The sequence below is a fragment of the Labeo rohita genome, chromosome 1 (assembly GCF_022985175.1).
Source record: "Labeo rohita strain BAU-BD-2019 chromosome 1, IGBB_LRoh.1.0, whole genome shotgun sequence".
In the NCBI taxonomy this organism is placed as follows: domain Eukaryota; kingdom Metazoa; phylum Chordata; class Actinopteri; order Cypriniformes; family Cyprinidae; genus Labeo; species Labeo rohita.
Window position 1 is genome coordinate 42,672,576 of NC_066869.1, and position 26,474 is coordinate 42,699,049.

General features: G+C 37.8%; 2 protein-coding genes across 5 annotated transcripts; one reads left to right on the forward strand and one right to left on the reverse strand.

Moving 5' to 3' along the window:
• Nucleotides 1-986: 986 nt before the first annotated feature.
• On the reverse strand, nt 987-5,332 carry uncx4.1 (Unc4.1 homeobox (C. elegans)). Its single transcript, XM_051122139.1, has 3 exons — nt 4,590-5,332; nt 3,705-3,880; nt 987-2,230 (listed from the first exon to the last, which is right to left on the reverse strand). Exons 1-3 carry the CDS (start codon nt 4,849-4,851, stop codon nt 1,301-1,303), a joined length of 1,368 nt encoding a protein of 455 aa, XP_050978096.1. The 5' UTR covers nt 4,852-5,332; the 3' UTR covers nt 987-1,300.
• Nucleotides 5,333-7,895: 2,563 nt separating this feature from the next.
• On the forward strand, nt 7,896-25,852 carry ubn1 (ubinuclein 1). Of its 4 annotated transcripts, none has more exons than XM_051119500.1 (18): nt 7,896-7,975; nt 15,716-16,019; nt 16,535-16,636; nt 17,466-17,564; nt 17,676-17,816; nt 17,959-18,056; nt 18,206-18,626; nt 18,698-18,768; nt 18,902-19,031; nt 20,368-20,486; nt 20,599-20,712; nt 20,837-20,980; nt 21,529-21,579; nt 21,746-21,785; nt 21,898-22,341; nt 23,272-23,509; nt 23,884-23,982; nt 25,030-25,852. In XM_051119500.1, the coding sequence occupies exons 2-18, from the start codon at nt 15,786-15,788 to the stop codon at nt 25,080-25,082; spliced, it is 2,598 nt and encodes an 865-aa protein (XP_050975457.1). In that variant the 5' UTR covers nt 7,896-7,975; nt 15,716-15,785; the 3' UTR covers nt 25,083-25,852. The 4 variants fall into 4 exon arrangements, with proteins under 4 accessions (XP_050975457.1, XP_050975449.1, XP_050975473.1 ...); XM_051119492.1 differs by lacking the exon at nt 7,896-7,975 and adding an exon at nt 14,149-14,566; XM_051119516.1 differs by lacking the exons at nt 7,896-7,975; nt 20,837-20,980 and adding an exon at nt 14,149-14,566.
• The last annotated feature ends 622 nt before the right edge of the window (nt 25,853-26,474 follow it).

The following is a 26,474-nucleotide window of genomic DNA, read 5'->3' on the forward strand; positions in this document are numbered from 1 at the left end:
ATTTGCAAATACAGGGGCTCAATGAAGATGACCGGAGGGTGGCGGTTTTGCATTGGTATAATACTGCCCACTTGTACAGAGTGCGTTGAGAAAATCTTTTAGGAAATGTGATAATTAAAGGTTTTCCAGTTAAAATATCATTGCAGACCCATGATGGGACCATCTTTCCATCTTGACACAGGCATCCCTCCTTCATTTATTAATTCACTCATGCCCCACTAACATTTTCCAGCGCAGATGCTTTAGTGTGCCACGAGTTTTTGACCCTGTAGGTAACATTATTAGACTAAATTGGTCTATGTGTGTGAGAGAAAGAAAGAGAGAGAGAGAGAGAGACAGTTGTGTGTGTGTGTGTATGCGTGTGTGTGAGAGAGAGAGAGAGAAAAGAGAGGGGGGCTGTTCTTTTATAGAGCGACAAATGATCAATAGGCCGATAAGGCAGGAACATCAATGTACGCGACAGAACAATGAGGGATATCATCGAACATCTATCTTAATATTGCCGCCTACGCGTGCCCTGACAGGCCCGTGCGTCTCATGAAAATTCCACCCCGCGAATCACCCAGGCGCGCACACACACACACACATCCTCACACGTACGCTCGCAGCTGCCTGGGCTATTATTTCCCCATTTCAATCTGACTCGCCAGCCTTTCATGCTAATTCTATTATTGTTGGAAGTTTATGTGATTTCATATCGCAGGAATCGGTAATGTATAATAACCCTTCAGGCTAACAGAAAAAAAAAAAACGTATCCTCCCAGCCGCCACCGGGAAAATAATTACTTTCATATCAAAACTCCACAGGAGCTGACCGGGTCCTACCGCCCGCGGCGTGAGACCTCATTTTAACTGGAGGTTTTGAATGAATGAATTTGTTAAAGCAATAAACACGAGCCTGCTGTACAGCAGCCTCTCAAAGCGATAAACAAAATAGACATGCTAACTGTAAGCACTGAGGTGGCAATGCAAGGTCTTTTCTTTCACAATATTTTATTCTTCTTCTTATTATTACTTATCAAAATGTTACATATATAAATATTCTCGATACTTTATCATTTATACAACGTTTGAGGATGTTGCTGTTCATAAGCTAACTTGTCCTATCAAGTTCGCTGAATTGGAACAGACATTTTAAGCCAAAACCCGACAGTTCACCTGAATAAAGAATAGGGCTATCCGTTTTCGAAAAGTATAAAAAAAATGAATTCAAACAGTCTTGTATACAAAAGACGTATGGTTATCAGCTTTGGGATTGTGACAAGTCACTTGGCGCCACTGCTTCTGGCCTATTTATATTTCAGTCCATGTCAACATCCTCTCCATCTGTATTTGTGTCAGCAGAGCTGCGGGTTTTCGTGTCCGAATATTCAGACAGGTTAGGAGAGATGCTTTCTTTCTGACTAGAGTTTGTGGACTCAGAGTCGTTTTCAAACTCCTTTTGTGGCGAATGAGATTCTGCATAACATTTCTCTGAGCTTGTGTTTGAAGTTTGAATGGAAGAGTTCTTGCTTTCTCTTTGCAGCTCGTCGTTTGTGGCCGCATTTGCACCGGTACACAAGTGATTGATATTTTTCTGGTTTGAGGTGTCTGTCGTGGAACAGTTGTGTCCCGAGTTTCCTGAATCCTGTTTCATCGCTGTCTGTGGCACAATGAAACCCAGCGGCTGGGTAATGGGATACAGAAGGAAATGGCCTTTACCGACCAGTGGTCGCTGCGGCGGTAACTGAGAGAAATCCAGGATAGTTTTTCTCCTGGGACTTGAGTCGGCTAGTAAACTCTCCACACTAAATGGGTTGAGTTTCTGGAGCGTGGAGGCGCGTGTGATGCCGTTCGCGGGGTCCATGGGCTCCGCTGTCTCGTTGACTGCTCTTTGGTGGCGTGGATGTTGGTCACATAAATGTTCTGTTGGCTGTCGGTACCCGCTAGGCTGAGGCCCGGTGTGCGGAGTGGACTCGCCATCGGTGCTCTGCGATACTCCACTGTCGCTGTCAGATCCCGGTGTGTGGAAGAGCTCACCTGCTAAGAGCTTGTTCTGGGATTTCAGCAGTTTGCGTTCCTGTTTTCGCTTCTTCTTTTCCATGCGCTCCAACTCCCGTCGTGCGATCTCCTCGGGGTCCATTGGTTCGCCGCTGCAGGTAGTGGGGTGAGAGTTGTGAGCCGGTCGACCGGGCCCTTTCTTCGTGTTCTCCTTTTTGCGCCATTTAGCTCGCCGGTTTTGAAACCACACCTAAAAAAAAGAAAAGGTTGTGAATTCTTTAGTCAGTTTTCATAAGCAGGTAGACATACATTAGACTCATGTAATATATGATTGGCAAAATTATGACAAATTTTAGCGTTTGAATAAATGCATCTGAAATCTACAAATATTTCGATTCTTTATCACAATATTATCATGTATGTTTTTTATTTAATTGTATGCATTTATTCAATTAAATAAAACAGCAATAGCATATTTCTCATTAAAAACAATAGGTTTCTGAAACGTCTTGTGTTTCCATTTGATACACATCCAAGGTTCATCAATAATACGCCACGACTTGGACAGAGAAAATGTTTTCATCGAAGCATATTTTCTAGCATAAAGCCCACAGCCACAGATGCGCTTGTCTTAATTGTCCGTTGATTCAATGTAATGGCTCACTCTCAATCTTTCAATTAAGCCTGGTTCTTGCGTGGCTAATTTGGGCCTGTTCCCCTAAAGTTCATTTAGGCGCGTATAAGCGCTAGGACAGATCTGGCCCAGAAGAGGCAGAGAGCAGCAGGCTCGCACCTCACACCCAGGCCCCTCACATGGCGACTGCCGTCTGTTCAGCGCTGATAACACGAGAGTTAGCATCCACCAGCAGGCTAAGACGCATACTAACATAGAGACATCGAGGCTATACATGACAATAGCTGTGTATACACATGAAATGTTAATGTCGTTAAAATCTGTGAGCACACAAGCCGAACGATAACGCAGGCTAATCTTCCTTAAGAAATAAGAATAATACAAAGCTAAGCTTTTAACTCCCCAAACAAGACTGCCTCTCATCCAGCTTCGACTTTGTACAAAAAGAGAAAATGCAGACAAAGGCTGCACATCCAACGCTTACTTTAGTTAGGGCATCATTTACAACCCATTGACCTATATTTAATTTAGTAAAGAACTGGTAAAACTGATCACATGTAATCGAATTAACTAAAATGTGAATAATGTTTTAATATATTAGTCAATAAAACAGAACATTTGTATCCTTTTAAAAAATCTAATCAGTCGGCATTTTAACAGAATTAAATTATTAAATTATTAAATAATCTGCTTCAGAATTGCATGCATTTCATACTACTGATCAATCAACAAGAATAAATTGTTATGCAAATCACTCTCTATGATAGATTAATGTATTTAGCTGATGAAATATTAGTCTAACTTTTAACATGTAAATCTTACCATTATTTTAGAATGTCTGTCCTGTTGTCATGCATTTGGAGAAATACCAATTCAAATTTTTACAATTTAAAAGATTACACTTTAAAATGCATTAAGCTAGCACTGTAAAAAAAAAAATAATAATAATAAAAAAAAGGATATGATACATAAAGCGTGGCTAATAAAGCGTAGCTATAGCTAACACTGTGTCTGATTAATAATAAATGGGCCATTATAATAAAGGTCAATGAAAGATTTTGTTATGACATAAAAACAAACCATCATTTACCTGAACACGTGACTCAACAAGGTCTAGACGTAGCGCGAGAGCCTCGCGCATGAACACGTCCGGATAATGGCTTTCGTTGAACGCTTTTTCTAGTTCCTCCAGCTGCCAGCCCGTAAAATTTGTACGCGTTCGCCTCCGTTTACAACCAGGGCTTTCCTTGTCGGGGTCTCCGGCATCTAGGACCACAGAGTCTGTCAGAATACGCGCATGCAAACACGAACAAGCACATACACACTCCAGCAGTTCCACATGGAACTGTCTACATAAAATTTGGTTGACATAAATTATTTAAAACATTACAATTTTACTACAACCCAGTGGTTGTCAAATAAAACGCTACAATAATATATTTTACACAAGTTCAATGCCTGATGTAATGGCATGACTAATTAACCCGTGAAATGTACTTTTAAAAATATAGGTCACCAATATCCTTGTGACTGCTAATAAATATGATTCTTAAAATACAGCTTACACGAATAAAATCGGAGTTATGCATTAGTGTATTTTATTTCACAGTATTTTTCAACACCTTTATGTAGTATTTTATAATGCTTATATGCTTATTTACAAAGTCTAGAATTGTATATAAAATTAGGCAACAACACTTAACGGATTTAAACGCACCATTATCATTTATCATAAGAAGAATTATGAATTAATATGTCATTCCATTATCAGTGTATTGTCAGCCTGAGTAAAATCGGCCTACTTTCCAGTTTATCTGAACTCAATAATTAAACAAAGCTTCTATTTCTAAACTGTGCGAGTTATGAAAAAGGAAGTATTTCATATTCTTTTGATGAGAGGCCTCGTGTAAATATTTTCCTAAAACTACTGACAATATAACTGTAATAGATGAAGCCATGATAACCATTCACTTACCGCTGAGTTTATACTGACTATCCCCGTTTACACCGCAACCAGATCCGAGCAATGGGTTGGAGTTTGCAACAGACGCCGAGCATGATCCGTTTAGTAATCCGTCTATAGAAAAAGGTACAGCGGCCGCCGACTGTAGCTGGTGTCCGGAGATATCGTAAACATGATGGTGACCGAGGTGGTAGGGGAAACCCATTCCAACCATGCCTCCCAAAGAGCCTCCAAACTGGGCATGAGGATGCTCGAGGATCCGGCTATCCATCATTGCATCTCCGGAATCAGGGAAGCGTTCGTCTGGGCAAAACAAGCTCCAACTCTTCCCTCAGAGCGCATGCAGCAGCAGCAGCCGTGGAGAGACGTGCGGCGTTGACATGCTTTGCGCTCCCGAATTAGGAATAAAGAGACTAAGGCAGGCGTGCGGGGTTTTCGCTCTCTCCTACTTTGTCAACATCAACTCTCCCCTTGTCCAAATAACTAGCTCTCGCGCTAGGGAATTCGCGACCAATAAGGAACGTTAATCGTCGGTGACGTCAGAGCCACGACACAAACGTTTTCCATATCGATTGCTAATTATACCTGACATCCACCTCAATAAACAATACCAACGCTGTCACAACACGACATGAGACATCACAACTAGGCGAGAGGGAGGAGAAAGGGGAGGAGGCGAAACCGGCAAATTGATTGATTCCCGACTAAATTCTAAACAGCCGCTACATAAACACACAATGCTTCTGTTCCAATAGCTAATTGTTCTGCTCCGAGCGTCACATTTGTTCTTTTAAAAAAAAAAAAAAAAAATAACACATACTAACAAGCGAAAACGTCAAGTACCCCGTATCTGATACTTTTCAAGGAACGCCTAGCGCTCTCTGAATGCGTAAAATGATGTTCTCCTATTACGCGGAGGCATCGTGCCCTGAATAGAGTGATCCTTGAACGGACCAAGCATCACCCACCCTGTTGCGAGCTGTCAAGATGAATTTAAAACTACAAGCACCTCAGCCTTTCTAATATTTACACGCCAGCGCGCTTCGCATCGTTTCAACTCATTTCCACAGTTCTGATTACTGTGGCCATGATCTTGGCAGGTGTTATAAAAAATATCTGAAGGTGGAAATAAAAGTGAGTCTGACAGAATATCTGTGAGGGGAGAACCTATATGAAAACAAACCTGTTTTTATATTTTAGTATAGGGCTTTTAGGTTTTTGGTCCACTGAGTAAAAAAAAACTGACTAGTGCAAATAATCAATTATGCTTTTATTCCTCTAATCCTTTGTATCTAAAAGAGAGTGTGGTGTGAGAAGGTCACATTAATCAAGAAAATACAATTTTTATCATTTAAACGGATAAAGAAACCTTGACTTAAATGTAAAGAACAGTATTTCATATAATAAAAATGTATGTGAATTATTGCGCACAGAGTGTACTGTGTACAAAACAATATAAAAAAAAATATAAACTAACAGAAATATTATAGCTTCTTTTTATCCTGTGATTTTGTAATGACTGTAAACATTTAAGTTTTTATGTATAATGAAGGTCCCTTGCCTCTATAATTGTTAAAGGTAAACGCTTGTCCAGCACTTGTCCAGTTTTTTTTTTTTTTTTTTTTTTTTGGAAAGTGAATGGTGTGTGAGCGAGGGAGAGAGAGAGAGAGAGGAGAGAAATGGTTCTGAATACAGGATGGTAATCAATCCTGTTCATGTATAAAGTAAGTACACGGGTCTTTCCCTCTCCCTGCTCTCCTCCTCCATTACCGAGAATTAATTCCACTTTATTTATCCAATTTCTCCAGCTGCCAGAATGTTAATTTGAGTTGAAATTTCTCACCACTCGCTCGCCTGCGCTGACCCTCGGTAGCACCCGGATGGCGTGTAGTAATAACCTAAATCTTTCAACAGAGAGGCACGATAATTGTTACCTTATTAGCATGCAAATTGTTTAATTAATATTATTAAGAAGAAGCATATAATCCGTTCGTCACTTGACCCCGCAGTCTGTTGGCTGGCCGCCTCTCTGCATTTCAATGTGTTCATTTCAAACCAGCACTTCCAGAAAAAAAGGCCTCTCTACTAGCGCTAGTCGTTTTCAAAGCACACATTCCCTGCGTGAGTGCGCGTTTGATGCGACTTGGTTTGTATCTCTCTCCTCCACTCTTTATCCCCAAACATTTCATCACTTGGCATACAGGAATTATGGAAATGGTTTCATTCTGCCCCTCCCCCGACATCTAAGTTCAATAATTGGCTTCTTGTCGTTTGCTTTTTGAAAACCGCTTCTTGAAAGGGCACCCCTCCAGTTCTGAGCAAGCGGTATCCGCTAGACGCATGCGACTCCTGGGTAGACAACCCTTGACATGCGGCCCCTGCGAAGCGTTGCAAAGCGCCCGTTGTTTTTAATCCGGCAGAGTGAGTGTGTCAGATGTGCGGGCTTTAATTAACTTGATAATCATACGTACGCAAGCCACACAAGGGCCAGGGTTCAGTGCGTTTCCACTTTTATCACACTTTCGGTACATTCAATCTGTATCTTAAGGCGCTATTATTTAAAAAGAACAACAGTGAAAAAACAGTATAAAGAATCAACATGTGTCAAAATTCAACGCATCACATAATCAATTTATTATACTGCATTAAGAACACTGCATCTGTGGTCAGAGTATAAGATACACATATTTACACGTATAAATCAAACCCATTTAAAGAGGTTAAAGGAGTCTGACTTGTTTATATAGCTATATATAGCCTATTAGCTCCCATACAAAGTTCAGCCAGAAAAGGAAATGATTTGGGCTGTTCATAAACTCTGAAGCTTGAAACAAGGTATTTTTAAACGATAATCGTAAATAAGCATTAGGCTCGAATAAAACAGTTTAATTAAAAATCACTATACTACTTTTGAAGGTCTTAATTACTAAATTAACTTAATGTGAATTCATTTGTAGCTATCAAAACTGAGCCGCACATTAGTCGATGTACAGATAATTAGAGTGTGAAACGTAAATTAATTGTTGAAAGTCATTTGATCCACAAACGGAACCAATTAAAGTGTAAAATGATTTTCCTTTCTGTGTTTGTGTTTCACTCAAGCACAGAGTTTGGTGTTTTAGCGGGAAACTAGGCTATCCCACCAGGCAAATTTCCTTCTAATCCCGCTCAGCTAATCATGCAATTAAAACTTTCCCGCGCACTAATTATCTGCAATTGTTGGGCTGACTGCAGAGAAAGCAGAAAGTAACAGCGATTGATTCCGCGTTTTAATTCATTCATTTCTGATTGAGAGAGGGAGAGAGAAAAAAAAACGTAATTCTCCTTCAAATTACCTTATTCAGCCTTGACAACCTACAATGCCCTTCAGAAATCTTACCTTGGTCTGCATTTATGAGGTAGGGCAAAACGGAATCCTTTTAATAACAATAACTCAAACTTCTATTAGAGTAATAATTTCATTTCAATTAAAACTGACTTATCACCTTTTGCTAAAACGTGCTTAATATGCCAAAAATTATCAATGCTTGACGGACCCCGAGCAGGGATTGTCTAATTGTAATCAGCGAATCGAAGGTGCTTGTCGCTTCCCGTTGCCTCGCACTGGTATGCACGGAAATAGAACTAATTTACTTGCCTCCCCAGGGAAATCCACTGAACAGATTAACATTTTCAAAATATAGTAATGATATCATTCGAGCAATGGCGATGACGCCAATTTTTTCGGAGCCTTTGTGGGAGTAATTTACATATTTTTACAGTCCACTATTTTCTCCCTTTAATCACTTTGAAACTGAAGGACACATTAATGTAGTGGCAATTGCACGTGGGAGTGCGCGCTCCTGTGTGTCACTGTGCACACACGCTCGCGTTCGTGCTAAAAGCATATTGATTCTATCTATCTCCAGGAAAAATGAGGAAAATGAGCAGAAAAGACCTGTGACACGACTTCATTGATGATCAAGCGCACAGGTATCACAGCTGTCAAAAACTTCAACTGTCATGTGGAAAAGAAACCATTCCTTTATCGCCACCTAGCGTCTTGTGGTTTTATACTGACGTACTGTAAGGTGCCAAGGTGTCAAAAAGTACGCAAGACTATATGTGACCCTGAACCACAAAACCAGTCATAAGGGTTCATTACTTTAAATTATGACTTATACATAATTTGAAAGCTAAATAAATAAGCTTCCCATTGATGGTTTGTTAGGATATGACGATTTTGGGCCGAGATACAACTATTTGAAAATCTGGAATCTGAGGGTACAAAAAAAAAAAAAAAAAACAAAAATCGCCTTTAAAGTTGTCCAGTTGACGTTCTTAGCAATGCATATTACTAATCAAAAGTTAAGTTTTTATATATATATATTCGGTGGGAAATTTACAAAACATCTTCATGGAACTTGATCTTTACTTAACATCCTAATAATTTTAGGCATAAAAGAAACACCGATCAGTTTGATGTATACAAAGTATTGTTGGCTATTGCTAAAAATTTACCCCGTGCTTCTTATGACTGGGTTTGTGGTCCAGGGTCATCTAATATGTAATATCTAAAGATATAAGGGTCAGTGACAAAAATAAGGATGCCCAAGATAACAAAAGAAGCATTATTATATTATATATAATAATAAACAATACACTTTAAAACACGTGGCCAGTTCATAGAACTCTACTCTTTGTGATGATATTGGTTTCATACATTTTTCAAAAACGTTTACACCATTTATTACAAAAAAAAAGATCAAGTACATAAATATTTTTATTACAACCTAATTATTAAAAAAAAAAAAAGTTTCAAACACAACTTTTACATAAAACTTCTTTTTAAACACATACCATAATGCATTTTCTGAACAAAACGTGTATTTTGCATAAAACAGAAAAGAAAGCACCGTCATGGGGCTCTAAAGAAGCTCTTTCTAGTCACATGACAACATAATATCTTTTTTAAAAGTTGGTTACAAAAATTATTTTCAAAGCGTAAGTACTAAGTAAATAAATAAATAGAAAAAAACGAAAGAAAGAAATGGTTTAAAGAGTTAAATGATGAACTTCCCTCTCATCATTTTTTAATCTGTCAGTGAAGACATATGACAAGAAGTGCTGGACAACTCGGGATCACCCATCTCTCGCTCTCTCTACATAAACAAATCTCCCACACGTCATGTGACTCGTGTCATCCGCCTGGATATCAATCAGGTTCTTGATGTGCACTGACCGCGGTCTTTCGTGAGGGCCCTGAATAGTTAATATCTCTTTGTTATCCACGCTGTTCTAATCCCCCGGTGGCTCGCGGGCTCACGGTTGTTCGGATCGGGTACAATGAGGCATGGGAGGAGGAGCGTCAACTATTATTTTCGGCCGGCGCGGCCATCTGCTGCGCGCAGGAAACCCAACACCCCAGAGACGCCCCAGTATCCACACTGTAAACTAGCGAAGATGTTTTAATTAAGGCGAGGCAGGTTAACTCTGCTGCTTAATGAATTGCCTTCGTTGGCCTCCCCTTGTCTTCCAGAAGTGCTTCTTGTCTCGGCCTCCTCCAAAAACAGTGTACAAAACAGTCTTGTAATCCTGGACCTGGAGTACAGAACTGCACATTTTGAGTTTCTCGTTTATTATAGTGAAACATAATAAAAACACTTAAACTTGATGTGTCTGTTCCAAAAGTCACCCAAAATAATGTGTAAGTCTTACCCACCTTTTCCTTTATTGCAGAAGTAAACCTATAGATGAGACTTCCTGTCCATTAGCCACTATAGGCAAATAAAAGAATAACAACAACGTGCTGTAAACGGTAAAACTTGCATTCCAAACCAGTGTGCTCATAATTAGGATAACACATTAAATAATATGGTAAGACACACCAGTTTGCTATATCAAGCAGCAAAACAAGCTAAAAATAGCTGGATGCTGATGAGACCGGAAGCCAGACCCATAAAATTTACAAATGACCGCGCCCACTATTACGGGAAGAAAAAGGTGGATAAGATTTATTAATTTGTCTTCAAACTTCAGACTACATTGGGAAAAAATATCAGTAGGCCTAGATTTCACACATACTTACAAAGAAACGACAGGTAGCACATTTAATTATTAAACATGAAATTTTGAAGTGAAAAGACAAAACAGGCAAAGCATACTCTGATAATCTTTTTTCTTTTATTTATAGCTTCGAAAAAGCTTTTGTGTGTATGTGTGTGTGTGTTCATCGGCCTCGCTAGGTTAAATGAAGGATAATACAAAAGCATATTTTCAGTAAACTTCATAACAATACAGAAAACATTATTTTCTATCATTTGTTCTCCAGTAGGCTATACCAAAAGATGGTTCCTAGTGATGTTGAACAGTTAAGCAAAGTAAAGGGGGTGTAAATTGTGCGACAGAATAATTAGACGAGCCAATCAATTAAATACATAATTGTGTTTATGGAACCCAAGCCTAATTAAATGTACTTAATTTTTTGCTTAATTAGGCTACTCACAGCGCTTCCTAGTGGCGATCCGAGTCCTCGCGTCCTCCATAAACTTCAGATCGGCCTATACGCTAGATTATGATGATATCGTTGATATAGCAACTATACCACATGATTATGCTGCACACATTCATACCACTAAAATTAGCAGCTGTGGGAGTAAGTATCTTCCCCAAATCTCTTTGAAGCAAAGTCAAACTTGTTCTACATGAAGCTTTTTCTTGAACCACCCACTGATGGATGCATTTGGCGGTCGTGCTCGGATCTAACTGGTTAATTAAAAACAGCTCATGTTTGCTCAAGTTAATAAAAGGACTAAATTATTCACTTTGGGGACCCGAGTCCCAGAGCGCCTTAAATCATCCCGGGACAATATTGTAACTCTCTCTGCGCTCTGATGAAACGCTGAGGGGTCCTGTCACTGGTCGGAACCCCCTCCTCACTTTCCATCTGTCCCTCTTTGTCCTCCCTATAAAGCGTGTGTATTTTAGCTCATTGTCTTTCACACATTTATTGACACCTTTTTTAATTCGGCGCTTCTGTCGGCCTTCTCAAGCCGCGGGGCGCCAATCTCTTCCGCTCCATTAGCTCATTGAAACAGGAGTCTGGTTAAACAAAAGAGATGCAATCTGATCCTCTGTCCCCTCTCTCTCACTCTCTCTGAGGCCATCCATGTCTCTCTCGCACACCACGGGTTTTCGCGCCCTGTTTGTCAGTGAGACTGGCCTGTTCGTTCGCAAGCCAGCGGGGAGGGGGATCTTATTAGCATTAAAAGCCTACACCGTGAAATTCATTTATAATTGCTAGAGAGAGAGAGAGAGATAGCGAAAGCATATGCGTCCCGAATTACGTTTGAATAAGTTTGTGATATGTTAACATGGAATGGAATGCGACAGACTGCAATTATGACGCCTTTGTGACTGTCAAATTCGATTCATAAGAGGCTCGTTCCACGGTGAGCGCCCGTAGCGAAGAAGGTGAGGTGAATCTTAATGGAGCTAAAGAGTAGGCTTAGAAATTTCCACTGGAGGGAGCGAAAAGCAGACCGAACCACAATATTATAAAGTCGCTAAAATGACCTGACCTTCCTGATGCTTGTTCAATCTGTGTGAAATGGCCAGACGCTTTAAACTGATCTTGTCTATCATTCATGTGTAATATTAGAGAGAGACACTGGTTGGTCGTGATGATAAACCAGGTGTGCTACCATCTGGCAGATCCAGTCCTATACACACTCTCTCTCTCTCTCCCTATCAACAAAAGTTTCTCCCTTCTACAAAAAGGGTTTGAGATGTGCAAAATGTGCAGTCCAGGTTTGAGAACTGTTGTGCTATATTAGACAAAAGACAAGTGACAGTGGTCAAGTGTAACATGTTTTAAGAGAATGATGAAGTGTCACATGTAAAGGCCACAGACTCATGCATTCCTTATTAAGATGCAGTCTCCACACTTTTATCTGTTGCAAAGCATTACTTAAGGTTCAGCTTATCTGTATTATCCCAGAGGGGCAATTTGTTGTACAGGCAGTGGTAACAAACACTCTGAAAGACAAATTAACAATATAATAATAATAATTTAAAAACAGTTATGTCCAGTGGACACAATTCCAGAATAAGAATCACATTAACATTTTGAGAATGACATGATCTAAAAAACCTGTCAATATCTCTTTAGTCATTGTTTTTTAATCATCCCATATGTGACCTTGGACCACAAAAGCAGTCACAATAGCGTAGGTATATTTGTAGCAAGAACAAACAATACATTGTATGGGTCAAAATTATTGATTTTTCTTTTAGGCCAAAAATCATTAGAATATTAAGTAAAGATTATGATCCATTAAGATATTTTGTAAATTTCCTACCATTAATATATCACAACCAAATTTTTGATAAGTAATATGCATTGCTAAGAACTTCATTTGGACAACTTTAATTTTTTTTTTTTTTTTTCAATATTTGGATTTTTTTGCACCCTCAGATTCCAGATTTTCAACTAGTTGTATCTCAGCCAAATATTGTCCTATCCTAACAAACCATACATCAATGGAAAGCTTATTTATTTAAAAAAAAAGAACCTTATGATTGGTTTTGTGGTCCACGGTCAGATAGTAGTACACCAACTATTTATTAGTACCTGTTTTATCCGGTAATGATGAAGACCTAAAATGCAAGTAAGACTTTGTCTGTATGTATTAAATGACGCTCACATTCCAAATTAGTACTTTAAACAACACTCATTCCCTTCCGTTTTAAGAAATCTGCTGCCATCTACTGGTCACCTTCACAACCAAACAGCAGAAGCTTGAAACTAAAAGTTTCCTTAATTAATAAAAACGTCAAATCAGATGTCTTTTTTCCCCACCTCTTTGGATTGGATCGAAATCAGACTAAACTGGGCTATTTTTCCTATACACATTTGTATTATCTTAATATTTAATAACTTTATTTAAATGTTATGTTAAATATAGGCCTAGAGTATTATTAAATGTATAAATGTACACTTCTTACGCTTCTACATATTCTTCAGATCTTTTTAATTAGATTTTTTGACTAGAACACTTAAAGAGAAACAAACAGACAGCTTCTAATATTTCAGGGAAACAGAATTGGGCCATAACCACTTCAAATATAGTATATTCGGAAGTGCATTTCTTTACACTTGCAGTGCATTTGGCAAACTCGTCCGTCCGTGAGTAGTCCTATTTAGTGTATATAGTATATAAACTGACAGTATCCATTCAGCACCATGGACAGCGGCACGGTGTTGCATTTGCACGATAGTACAGAGCATTAGTTAAATCCAAGTAGCCTACAATTCAGCTAATGTTAGGTTAACACCAACACATTACGCCTTGTTTATAATGAAGATATGGCAAATCAGAAAAGCACGATTTCATAAACGCAATAGTTGCAGCAACAGTCTATCAGTAGGCTACTGTTCTCCAACCTCACCTGTCAGTATACATAATTAGCTTAACAATGTGAGATAACATGACTAGTGTAACAGTACAATAATGTTCATTTCCTAATGAAAATTCAGGCGCATGATGATGACGACTACACTGACTAGACAGTGGTCCGTCCAATGAGAGCAGTGAACTGTGATTTTGGAAATAGTTGTGGGTGTCCATATCAGTGATGAAATTTTTTCTAGTAAAAACGTATCGCTACCAGTATAATTGGTCGTCAATACTAGTTCGAACAGAAAGGCTTGAGATCGCCAAGGTGAAACATCGACAAACCCATATTGGAGGTAAAGACCGTCTGACTCCTATTTGCGCTCTGCATCCGAAAACGAAAGATTCTCCATTGCCATGATAACTCAAGCGAATGCTTTATGGAGAGTATTCGACTATCGGCGTGACAACGGCTGCGCGATTCACCGAGGGCCGCGGAGATAGAATGAAACGAACGCTTTCGAAGAGACTGGCTGATGGAGACTTCATCAGAACATGCCATACAAGACAGAATATCGATGATTCACTATTACGTGACATGGATGAACATCCGTGGTATGTTTTATTTCTAGCTTTTTCTCCAGATGCACTAGTGTCTATCCGTAGCTCTCAAATCGGTTCCAGGAGACATTTTGCAAAACATACTGATAGGCTATATACCCGTTAGCGCCCAACAAGCAAAACTACGCTCTAAAAATATATTAAGTTGTTAATATTTTGTGCTAACGTTTTCATCGTACATAGTCGATGATATGTATTAGAAAATGTATTTGATATGTATTTTCACTACGCCGCAGTTGCGTCATGGCGTCACATCGAGACGTTTAAAGAACCTCTACCACTTTCAATCTGGTATTACATAAATCGTTATAAAATGTTTTGCCACAGGCCTACATCTTTCAGACCAAAGAGTTTACCAAATATACAAGAGGAGAGATACATAAAGGCCAAGCAAACTTTGGTTTTGTCTATTTTTAGGCTATATTATCTTAATAATATATATAGAGCTTAAAACTGCGCTTAAATTATTATATATATATATATATATATATATATATATATATATATATATATATATATATATATATATATATATATTATATAAATATATATTATATATATATATATATATATATATATATATATATATATATATAATTTAAGCGCAGTTTTAAGCTCTACTATCAGCGCTTTTTAAGGCTTCTTACCTGTATTGTAGACTAGTTAACATCGACTTTCATATTAATTTGTATTTGTAGAAGCTGTTGATATAATTTCTGGTGAGGAAAGAAAAACGTCTCTTTCTTCAATCTTAAACAATTTACGTAGGCTGTTATATTTTTGATAGTTAGTAAATAAACTGGCGTTGGCCAAAATTTAGAAGGAAAAAAACGCCCGTCAAACAATGTACTGTGACGTGGTTGTTTATTTTTGTATTTAAATCAAATCATTAAAAAAAAAAAATCTAAAGTAGTAACCGTTTGGTCCGGTTTGATATTTTCCGTCAAAAAAAAAATATCTATGCTAGTCTACAAAAATAACAGCAACCCAAAAGTTACATGCTTCCCTTCGTCGCCAGTCCAGACGTAAAAAGGTTTTGTCAGCTGAAACATACAAACTCCAGGAGCATGGTTGGTAAGCGTTGCTTGCCCTCAAGTCCCTTTTAAGGACGGAAAGTGACACTTACTTCAATTGGCTTCACAGGTTCATAATTAATCAAGCAAACGCGCACCTGTTCGGGAAGAATCGTGGAGTGTTGCTATCGGTCTGAGCAATGGCCGCTCCAAGAAGAATTCACCTCACCGCGCTCTCAAGCAATGCACACTTTCCTCTTCCCGCCATCCCCAATGCCAGTGACCAGCCTGTCAAACAGGGTTTACCTGCCCCGACGCCAGCGACTGGATCGCCGCCACCCCTGCTTGCTGCAACAAGAGTGGAATTAAAACTCTTTGAGTCGGATGAACAGCGCTGCCCGGAGTTTAGCTACCCGGATTTGATCAGCGCAAAAGTAAACAAGCATTGTCATTGAATTTCATACTTGTTATGGAAATCATGATTTTTGGGCATTTTAAGCAAAAATTCAACAATGTTTACAAGTACAAAAAATACTGCAAAATATATGTTTTGAGTTTGTATTGAATAATTTTCAATCAAAACTTTTTTGAAATTTTGAGGGGAAAAGGTCACAAGTTAAATACTTAGAAAATTACTTTTGATCAGGAAGTGTTAGCAGTGGTGTCAAAGTAAACATCAACCTTGTTGTTTGTTTTTTGGAGGGGATTTAAAAATTAAATGTAGAATTAAATTTAATATTTAATATCTAGACCTATATATCTTTATCTAACTCCTGCCAAAAATGTTGCTGTGTGTTCAGCAACTGGTATGTGTATTTTACCAGTATTTAGTTAAAATGGTTTTAATTGCTTTTTGTTGCTGTTGTTGTTTATTTGCCTACAAATCCTTGAGGATTAAACCAGTTCTGGTGGATTTAGGAAAATCATGGCCTTGATTTCTCATTTTAAGGAAAACACTGAGAAAAAGAAACCACAAACATTAGAAGAGGTGGAGGAGGACAAGGAGAGAGATGAACTGGAGGCACTTGCAAAGAAGTTTGAAGCAAAATATGTGAGTATGAGTAAGATTATATTTCTAGCTTTATCACAAAGGACATTTCAAAAGTTAAAAAGCAAATAAATAAATTAAAATGAAATAAAAAATATTTGCACATTTATATCAATATATCCAGATATTAATTACACTGCACTTGTATTAATATGATTCGACAAGGTAAATATGTAAAATTTAGTGATTTGTAGGCCTATGCATGTGTGTGTATTTAAGATATAGAGTGTTTTCCTGACTAGTCATCAATCGGCCATATTGGCGGACGTAAACAATGCCACTAAACCAAATACAACTTGCATATTTTGCTGATTATTGCTGCTGAAAATGGTTGGTTATTGTCATGTTTTGGGCTGTAGTAATTGGGAAAAACATTTTGAGATACAGACTGACAAAAGTTATAACAAATCAAAGAGAAGAGTGCAAAAAAACTGTCTGAGGACCAAAGGCATTTGTGGTTGGCCAAAATGATTTCCAGGGCAAGAATCTTAACAACATTTGTGTTTGTTCTTATCATTTCTGTTCAGGTAGGTGAATGTTAGGCGAATTTCTTTATTAATACTGCTTGTACATATCTTTAGCACCTATTAACTTTAGTTTGCCAAAATGTTGTACCCTTTCCTGTTTACTAAGTCCTTCTCTATGATTTAGCAGCTCTGTGGTTTAGACAGCATAAATTAGCAGAACAACATATTCTGTAATACATCAACCATGCAGTCCATGCTGTTGTTTACATCCGAGTATCGCCAATATGGCTGTGCTTCCAGGTAACTGACCAAACTGTGACATGTGCAGTCCTCTATACATGAATATCCTTCCTTTTCTTGTTTAGGGTGGAGCTGGCAAAAGAAAAAAAGACAGATTACAGGACCTGGTGGATATGGGCTTTGGATATGATGAATCTGATTCATTCATTGACAACTCTGAGGCTGTAAGCTTAAGACAGATAATAAAACTAACTTTTATCAGATTGTTATCTTTATAGAACAAGTGAATGTTTTACTCGAGTCTTCTTTTTCTCTGCTGCCATTGCACGTCACAGTATGATGAGCTCGTCCCAGCTTGTCTCACCACCAGATATGGAGGCTTTTACATCAACTCTGGAACTCTGCAGTTCCGGCCAGCCTCTGATGAGGGAGAGGAGAACGAGAATGATTTTGAGGACGTTGGTTTTAAACCTAAGGTGTGCAAACACATTTAAAGTCCTTTCTTGCAAAAACAGCAGCGGCAGTTTGTTGTGTACAATCTTTGTTCAACATATGAACACATGCATTTGTCACCATACATTATGATATCTTACTTTCCCGACGTTTCTCCTTTCTCAGAAACGAAAGCTTAAGCAAGGAAAAGACAAGAAGGCAGGGAAGAAAAAGAAAGAGGAAGACATGCTTGCTAAGAAGGAAGAGGAGGAAGTCAGAAAAAGGTCTTTGCTGCTGCATAGATTCCAATGATTACTCATAAGAAAACAGTATTTTTTCACAACATCCTTTAGGAATAATCCTTTAGGCTTTCACTGAGTTTTCTTAAATGCCCTCATTGTTTGCTCTTTCCTTCTTCTGGTTTCTATCTCAGCACCCCACCAGACAAATCATCTGCAAAGAAGAAGAAACACAAGAAGCCGCTAAGTATCGATAAGATGCTGAAGAAGTTCCACAAGGAAAAGCTTCAGCAGCTGCAGATGTTCAACACTAGAGAGAGAGATCCACATGCTCTCAATGACATCATGCACGAGGTTCAAGAACCGCCCATATCAGCTGACCCTCTTCTCACACTCATTGGTTCTGCTAGTGCAGATGACCTCCTTCAGGCAGTCAAAGCAGCAGAGCAGGACTTTGACTTAGATGGACTCTTGGCGGAGCCACAGAACGTCTGCTCTCCAAGTCTGGAAGATAATGGAGAGGCTCTGATAGTGTCCGTCACTGAGAAACCCCCCACGTTACTTCCAGACGGTCTGCCACCTACACTAGAGCAACACATTAAGGAACTTTCCCAGGTATTGTTTGCTCTTACAGCTTTAGAGAAGATTAGACAGGTTTGCATGAATATGTGACTTTTGTTCCTTAGGCTGTCAAGAAAATTGAAGGACAAAACAAGATGGAGATTTTGTCTTCAGAGCTCAATAGTGTTCTACTAGAGTAAGTCACGTTAGATTTATTATATAACGGGTTACATTTTGCCAAGCACTCTATTTATCTGTGTTGATTGTATTTTAAGACAATATATTGTCTCATATTGATTCTTTCACCTTCTGTCTTTTTGTATGTTCAGTGTGGAGGTGAACTCTAAGCAGCTTAGTGGGAAAGTACGATCCAGAATTTTCTCATACTTGGCATCACAGCTGTCTTGCAGCAAAGGCACTCTGGTTAAAAGAGCCAAAAAACTCCACAATCTACAGCAGGTCTGTGAACTTACAAAACAGCATGGCACTTCAGCATAGCAACATCACCAACCCATCAAAAACCACTTCAAACTAATTAGTAAAAAATGTACCATTGCTCCTGGTCTTATTTTACATAATTCATCAATGCAGTTTATTGCAAAATCTTTATCTTTGATCTGAATTTATCAAAATGATTTAAGAATGAAGATTCCATAACATAATGTTAGAAGGTTTCAGGTCAGTCAGTTTTTGACATTTGTGACACTGGACCACAAAACCAGTCTTAAGTAGCACAGGTGCATTTGTAGCAATAGCCAACAATACATTGAATGGGTTAAAATTATACATTTTTCTTTTATGCCAAAAATCATTAGGACATTAAGTAAAGATCAAGTTCCATGAAGATATTTGTAAATTTCCTACCGTAAATATATCAAAACGTATTTTTTGATTAGTAATATGCATAGCTAAGAACTTAATTTGGACAACTTTAAAGGTGATTTATTTATATATTTATTTTATTTATTTATTTATTTTTTGCACTCTCAGATTCCAGATTTTCAAATAGTTGTATCTCAGCCAAATATTGTCATATCCTAACAAATAAATTATTATTTACATTTTTTTTTATTTAAGTAAAAATTATTTATTTTTGAAAGCTTTCAGATAATGTATAAATCTCAATTTCAAAATTTGACCCTTGTGACTGGTTTTGTGGTTCAGGGTCACATTTATAATGTTACAAAAGATTTCCGTTTCATATTAACACTGTTATTTTGAACTTTCTATTTATCAGAGAATCCTGGAAAAAAAAACCTGTATCACATTTCTACAAAAATATTAAGCTGTTTCCATCATCGATAATAATAAGAAATGTATATCAAGCAGCAAATCAATATATTCAAATGATTTCTGAAGGATCATCTGACACTGAAGAATGAAGTAATGATCCTTAAAATACAGCATTTGGAAAATGCTTTGCATCACAGAAATATTTTTAAAAATTAAAAGATATATATTCAAATTGGAGAGTAATTTTAAAGTGTAATGTTATTTCACAATAGTACTGTTTTTACTTTATTTTGATTAAATAAATGTAGCCTTGGTGTGAATAAGAGACAAAATTTAGGAAAAAAGCTTTTTAAATCATATAGAATGAAGTGTTTTGAAAATCTAAAAATGCAGAAAGGTTTGTGTGAGGGATAGGTTTAGGTGTAGGGTTAGGGTAAGGGGATAGAAAATACAGTATAAACATGTACAGTGTAAAAACAATTATGTCTGTGGAATGTCCCCACAAAAAATGGAAACCAGTTTGATGTCTCTGTACGCTTAATGTGCTGGTCATGTATGTTAGGATGAACAGCTGCGGGAGCTGCTGAAGAAGCTGGAGAATGCGGTTGCCAGGTCTATGCCAGAACAGATCACCCGCTTCCAGAATCACTGCCAAGCTCACTCTGAAGCCAGAGCTGCCAAGTAATCAGTCATTTTAATGCGTAAAATCTCAATCACTTTTACTTGCGTTTTAATTGACTTTATATTGGAATGCAACTTCAGATTTGATTTTATGTACTTTTTGCGTTTCAAGACTCGAGGCTGAGAAAGAGAAGGTGATTGACGGCTCCGATGAGGAAGAAGAGGAGAGGAGTGGAAAACGAGTGTTTGGGCCTCGCAAGAGGTTCAAATGGAACGAAGAGATCAGGTTGGGTGTTCATGATTATTAAATGCTTTAATGAACACCAGATCTTGTAAAAAGTCAAGCATAATTCAATTATGTAAACACTGATTATCAGTATAAACTAATATCACTGTATGGACTTTTGCAGGGAGTTGCTCTTTGAGATTGTCAATTTGAAGATGATAATTTATGATTTGGAGTCGCCCGCATGCTCTAGTTTAGAAGAGTATCTGAAAGCATTCCTAGAGGCTGATGTTAAACCACTTTGGCCTAAAGGATGGATGCAATCCAGGTACACAAAGCAAGTCATTAACACTGAAATTCCCGAGTCCTGTTAAATTGTTCGTAATTTACATTTACAATAAACATTTGCAAGTAGTTGATAACAACATCCCTTTGTTCTGTTGATGTCTGTTGCTCGACAGAGAGTTTTCAGCATCATTATTCAGTGTCACATTATCCTTCAGAAATTATTCTAATATGCTGATTTGCTGCTTGAGAAACATTTCTTATTATCAATGTTGAAAACAGCTGTGCTGCTTAATATTTTGTGAAAAACTTATTTTGTATTCTTTGAATAGAACGTTAAAAATAACAGCTATTTTATTTACTGTCGCTTACTGTATTTACTGTCACTTTTGATGAATGCATTCTTATTGATTAAATGTATTACTTTTTTAGTATCTGATCTAATAAGCAAATAAAAAAATCGACCATCAGCGTTCATGCCTTATTAGATATAAAACCTCATGCATGTACTGTAAGACCATACAAAATGTTTATTGAAAAAAGGATAGTCGTCATTAACAATTTTGTGATTTTCTGTAATGTTCTTAATAGGATTCTGCTTATAGAAACCCGAAAAGCACATGGCCACATCACTGGTGTTGTGTAAGTATGATTTTACACTATTGCAGACTTCCTAGATATTTAGCCAACCTGAAAGAATCTGAAGAAAATGGTTCATTATTTTTCTAATTCTCTTATGAGAATTGAACAAGTGGAACCTTTAACCAAAGTTCATGTAAATAAATGACCCTTTCTGCTCATTTTACAGGGCAAGGAAGAAGCCAATAGGTACAACAAAAATGAAAAAGGTACATCAGAAAACACTGCAAACCCTTGTCGCAGAGTACAGTCTTGCATGAGGCATTCTTTAGGAAAATCGTCTTTTTCCAAACCTTGCTCTTTCCAATGTTAAATGCACAGGTCAGCACTGCCACTGAGGACAGTAAGAATAACCCCGAAATTCAGGGCCCACCAGCACTGAAACGCAAGCGTCTAAGTGTGCCTGTGAGCATGCAACCTGAAGCCACTCTGAGCACCACTGCCAAAACGCCATCAAACACACAAACATCTACCACCTTCTCCACCCATCCATCTAATCAGAACCACAAGGAAGGAAACCATCATACCAGCACTCAGAGAAGTCCGGTGACTGCAGATGGAGCTGGATCAGTCCAGATGTTGTGGACCAAGTCTGCGATGGATTCAGAGTCAAAGCGGTTCCAGGCTGGAGAGAAGGCGACTCCAAAACTGACGCTGGTAGCGCCGCCAGATGGTCCTGAGGGTGATTGTCCATCGGTGATGCAGGGAGTGGCCAGATTGCTCACTACAACCTCAGTGGGCGACACCCCTGTTTCTATGGCAGCAGTAAGTTGTAAAAAAGAAAAAGACAAGAAATACATGCATTGGGTCGGCGCCGATAGCCTTGTGGTTAGTGCGCCGACATGTAGCACAGCTGTGCTCGCGGCGACCCGAATTCAATTCCCGTCTCGAGGTCCTTTGCCGATCCCACTCCCCCTCTCTCTGCCCAGTACATTCCTGTCATCTCTCTGCTGTGCCATCTATTCAAGCCACAAAAGCCCCCTTTTTTTAAAGCCCCCACAAAAATCACCCTTAACAAATAAAAGGATAGTACGACAAAGTTCCTCATCGGACATTCAAACTAATGTTTTATTGTGAATATGAAACTGAGCTGAAGAATGAATCCTGCATCAGATGCACGTAATCACACACACTTAATCCATATCTCTCTCATAATTCTCTACATAATACATTGAGCTTTTAATAAAGTAGTACAATAAGCTTTTAATGAAGCAACTCCATGTTCCTTCGTTACTAGTTGTGAAGTGACATTTTCGTATTGGTAACGGAGGTTTGGGCTCAGCAGTTAAACTGTCAACTTGAGGTTTAAATTCATGGCAGAAAGGAAGTAGTTGCACAAGTTTTTTTTTAAACACTCTGTCATTGTTTCTTATGTATTTACACACTCATGCTGTTGAACTTATGAATATACGTAATACCACACTCGTAGCCATGCAGTATGGCTGTATACTGGTATAGAGAGAGAGAAAGTTTAAAATCCTTTGTACTATTATGAATTGTAAGCATTATAAATGTCTTTGCTGCAACTTTTGATCAATTTAATGCATATATTATTCTATATAATGCTCTTCCGAAAAGTTTAGCCAATTACTTTGGAGTCTGGAAGGGAATTGTCTGAAGCATTAAGGTTTTTAAAGGTTTTGTTTATAGTTGGACTAAATAATAATTTTTTGACAATTCTTTGCTTGTTTTCAGGCAGCTGGTGAGATCTCTTGTGGGAACCCAGCGCTTCCCACTCCTTCTCTATCGCTCCTTCCGTCCTCGTACCCCACCACAGTACAGCCGGGTGTCTTACCGAGCTTTGCCCCCCTGCATGCTCTCCCGTTCCCTGGGCTCAGCCCTGGCACCAAACTTCCTGGACAGCCTCAGGCCTGCAAAGGAGCTGCTTTTCCTGGCCCAGCACCTGGATCTTTCCAGCACGGTCTCGCGCACGGTGAGCAGATATTGATCCTGAAAATAACCATTGAATGTAGTAAGCATCATCTCTGTTTGTTTAAAGGTAGAGTGTGTTATTTATGCTCCAATTGCTGCACAAAATGGAATTGATTACAAAGTGGTTTTCGCTTCCAGAACCATTCTAGCATTTCAAAATGACACACTTCACCTTTAACTACATCGAAGGGCTTAATAAATTCATAATATCTATCTCATATACACCAAAGTTTTTGTACTCTTGTTCTTTTGTGCAATGGATAGAATGGATGAGCTGAAGCACAACTCTGTTTAAAGCACTTTGCTCCATCGCTGTAATGTTGCATTTGTCATCCTGGTGTTTTCTTCTTCCTCCTCCTCTCTTTCCAATTTCAGGTAACTCCATGCTGTGCTCTAGCACACTTCATCTTCTGTCTGTCCCTGTTTCTTCTCCTGCTCCTCTTCATTCTTTAACACCATGGCTCTTTGGTTTAGGTAAATTTACACGCCTTTGGAAAAGCTCATAGGGATAGTCGAAACACGCTCACATTGTTCATTGTGTTCATCTTAATTAGGGCTGCACAATATAAGAAAGAAAGTAAAATTATTTTATTACTATTCTTTGAATTTAAAGTATATTTTACAGTATTATTATTAAACCATTACTTGTTTTGTTTAATATTTAATATAACAATGTAATTAATAATCACAAAAAAACATGAATTGGTCAAAAACAGTGGGAATGAAGCCTATTAAAACCTAATGTAATCTAAATACATCTATTCTAGTAATCTGGTGAAAATTCCTGTATTTTATTTTTTATCTCACAAAATATATCACAGAAAAAGTTTTTCCGATATTGTGCAGCTCTTGTTTTAATGTTTGCTTGCATTATGCATCTTTCTTTGGCTCTGCTTTTTCTTTAGCTGACTTTTTTGAGTTTATCTTTGAAGTTTGACTAGTAATGCATGCCTAGCTTGAGTTTTCTGATAGTCTGAGTTTTAGTTTAGCTGAACATCTCTAGTATTCCATATAGTGAACAATAACAGTTACATTTTTGATGTTATAGTTGACATAAATACAAAGGTACACAATTTGGTTTAATAATAAACCATTCATTTCATTTTAGTTTTTTAGTTGTTTAGATTTTTTTCTTTTCTTCTTTTTTGACATCATAAACTAGACTGTATGATGTCAGTGTTAAAGTTTTGTAGTGTTTTAAAATCAACATGAAATCCAAATGGACTCTACTTACTTGTAATACGTTTGAATAACTTGTATATGTGTGTAATAATACACATTCCTGGTTTCCTGTGCCTTATTCATTTCCAAAATGATAAATCCACCGAATGAATTTAAGACCTCCTATATTTTGAATCATCAAATATTCTTTTACATGATGGAATTCTGTCAAATTCTGGAAGTAAAATGGGTCATGAGTGTGGTTTCATGTTGATTGGTCAAATTAAGCCATCATTTCATTAAACAATCCCATCAGTGTTATTCTGAGAGATAAAATAACATTTTGTTTTTATGACACAGATGGAAGCCAGATCCACACTGATGGTCTAAACGCTCGGAGAAAACTACATTAATGGTCATTAGAATGAAATGAAAGACGGCTGTTACCTAAAGCAAAATTTGTTACTTTTCCTAACATCATGAAGATGGAGCTCATATATTTGAAAACGGACTTGAATTCCAATTGAAAGAGCAGATTAGGAGACATTTCGTTTGTATATTTTAGAATCAAAGCTCTTTCAAAATGAATGTTTATTTGCAGAAAAAAATCTAATAATCTTGAACGGACATGAGAACTATAATGTAAGTCTTCTGTTTTTCACAGTATTGAGATTATAATTTGAATGATATGACCAGCCATGACCTCAATGCAGTGTTATGCACTTGTAATGCACTTACTTTAAAATTTAAGGCAGATACTTGAGTGAATTCTTATGTATTCAAACCTTCTCAATTGCCATTTCTCCTTCTCAGATGTGATCTACCAGTGAAGATTCACAATCCTGACCTATTTATGAATTGAAAAGGAAAAATAGTAAATTCCAGGTGGTGTGGGTTTCCACACTACAGTATTATTTTACAATACGATGAAAATGTGTGCAATGAAAATGTAAAGGAACTCAGAATCTGTTGAACTAGTAAAAGCCAGAGATTGCACTTTTCTTGTTTTGTTGTTGGTGTTGGACCAGGTAATGAAAATGATGCCAGTGTAATGATCTCAGGGCTGTTTAAGTACAGTGGCCGAGTTATTGAGTAATGCTGCAAAATATGTAGAGAACATGCACTTGCTTTTGTTTTTGAACATACTGAAAAATGACTTTGAAAAAATATTTGAACGTATAATGTGGAAAATAAAATTTCCTAAAATATTTTATTGTTGACATTTTATGGTTTCATTTTTATACAAAGTTGGGGGAAAAGTTCAGCAAAACGAATAGTGCTGTTATTTAATTATTGATGGAGCAGGCCATTCAGCGCCTTCCAAAAAACCTGGAGAAAGACAAACTGATTGCAACATTAACCTTCGTGAGCTGCATTGGACTGGTACAGAACGGCGATTTCGTCTCCTTCGGCGAAATGTCAAAACCTCTCTCTGAATCGCCGGTCTCTCAAGCCCAGCACATATTTGCTCGTTTTTTTCAGATGTGAGCAGTAACAGACATACAGCAGGATCACCATATCTGACAAGACAGCATTACAGGTTACCAAAATCTGTTACTACTTTTATTTCACACAGAATGGATTAAATGCTTCCCAAATTCACTCTGGTGATATCTAACCTCATCTATTTTATATGCTGAAAAACACTGTTGTCTGATGTAAACAACAACAGACATACAGCAGGGTCACCAAATGCGACAAGGCAGCATTACAGGTTTCAGGATCACTACAGCATTACAAGGTGATTTTGAAGTTGGGAAGAAAATGAGATGGGAGGTTTTCAACCTACCATAACGGTATTGACC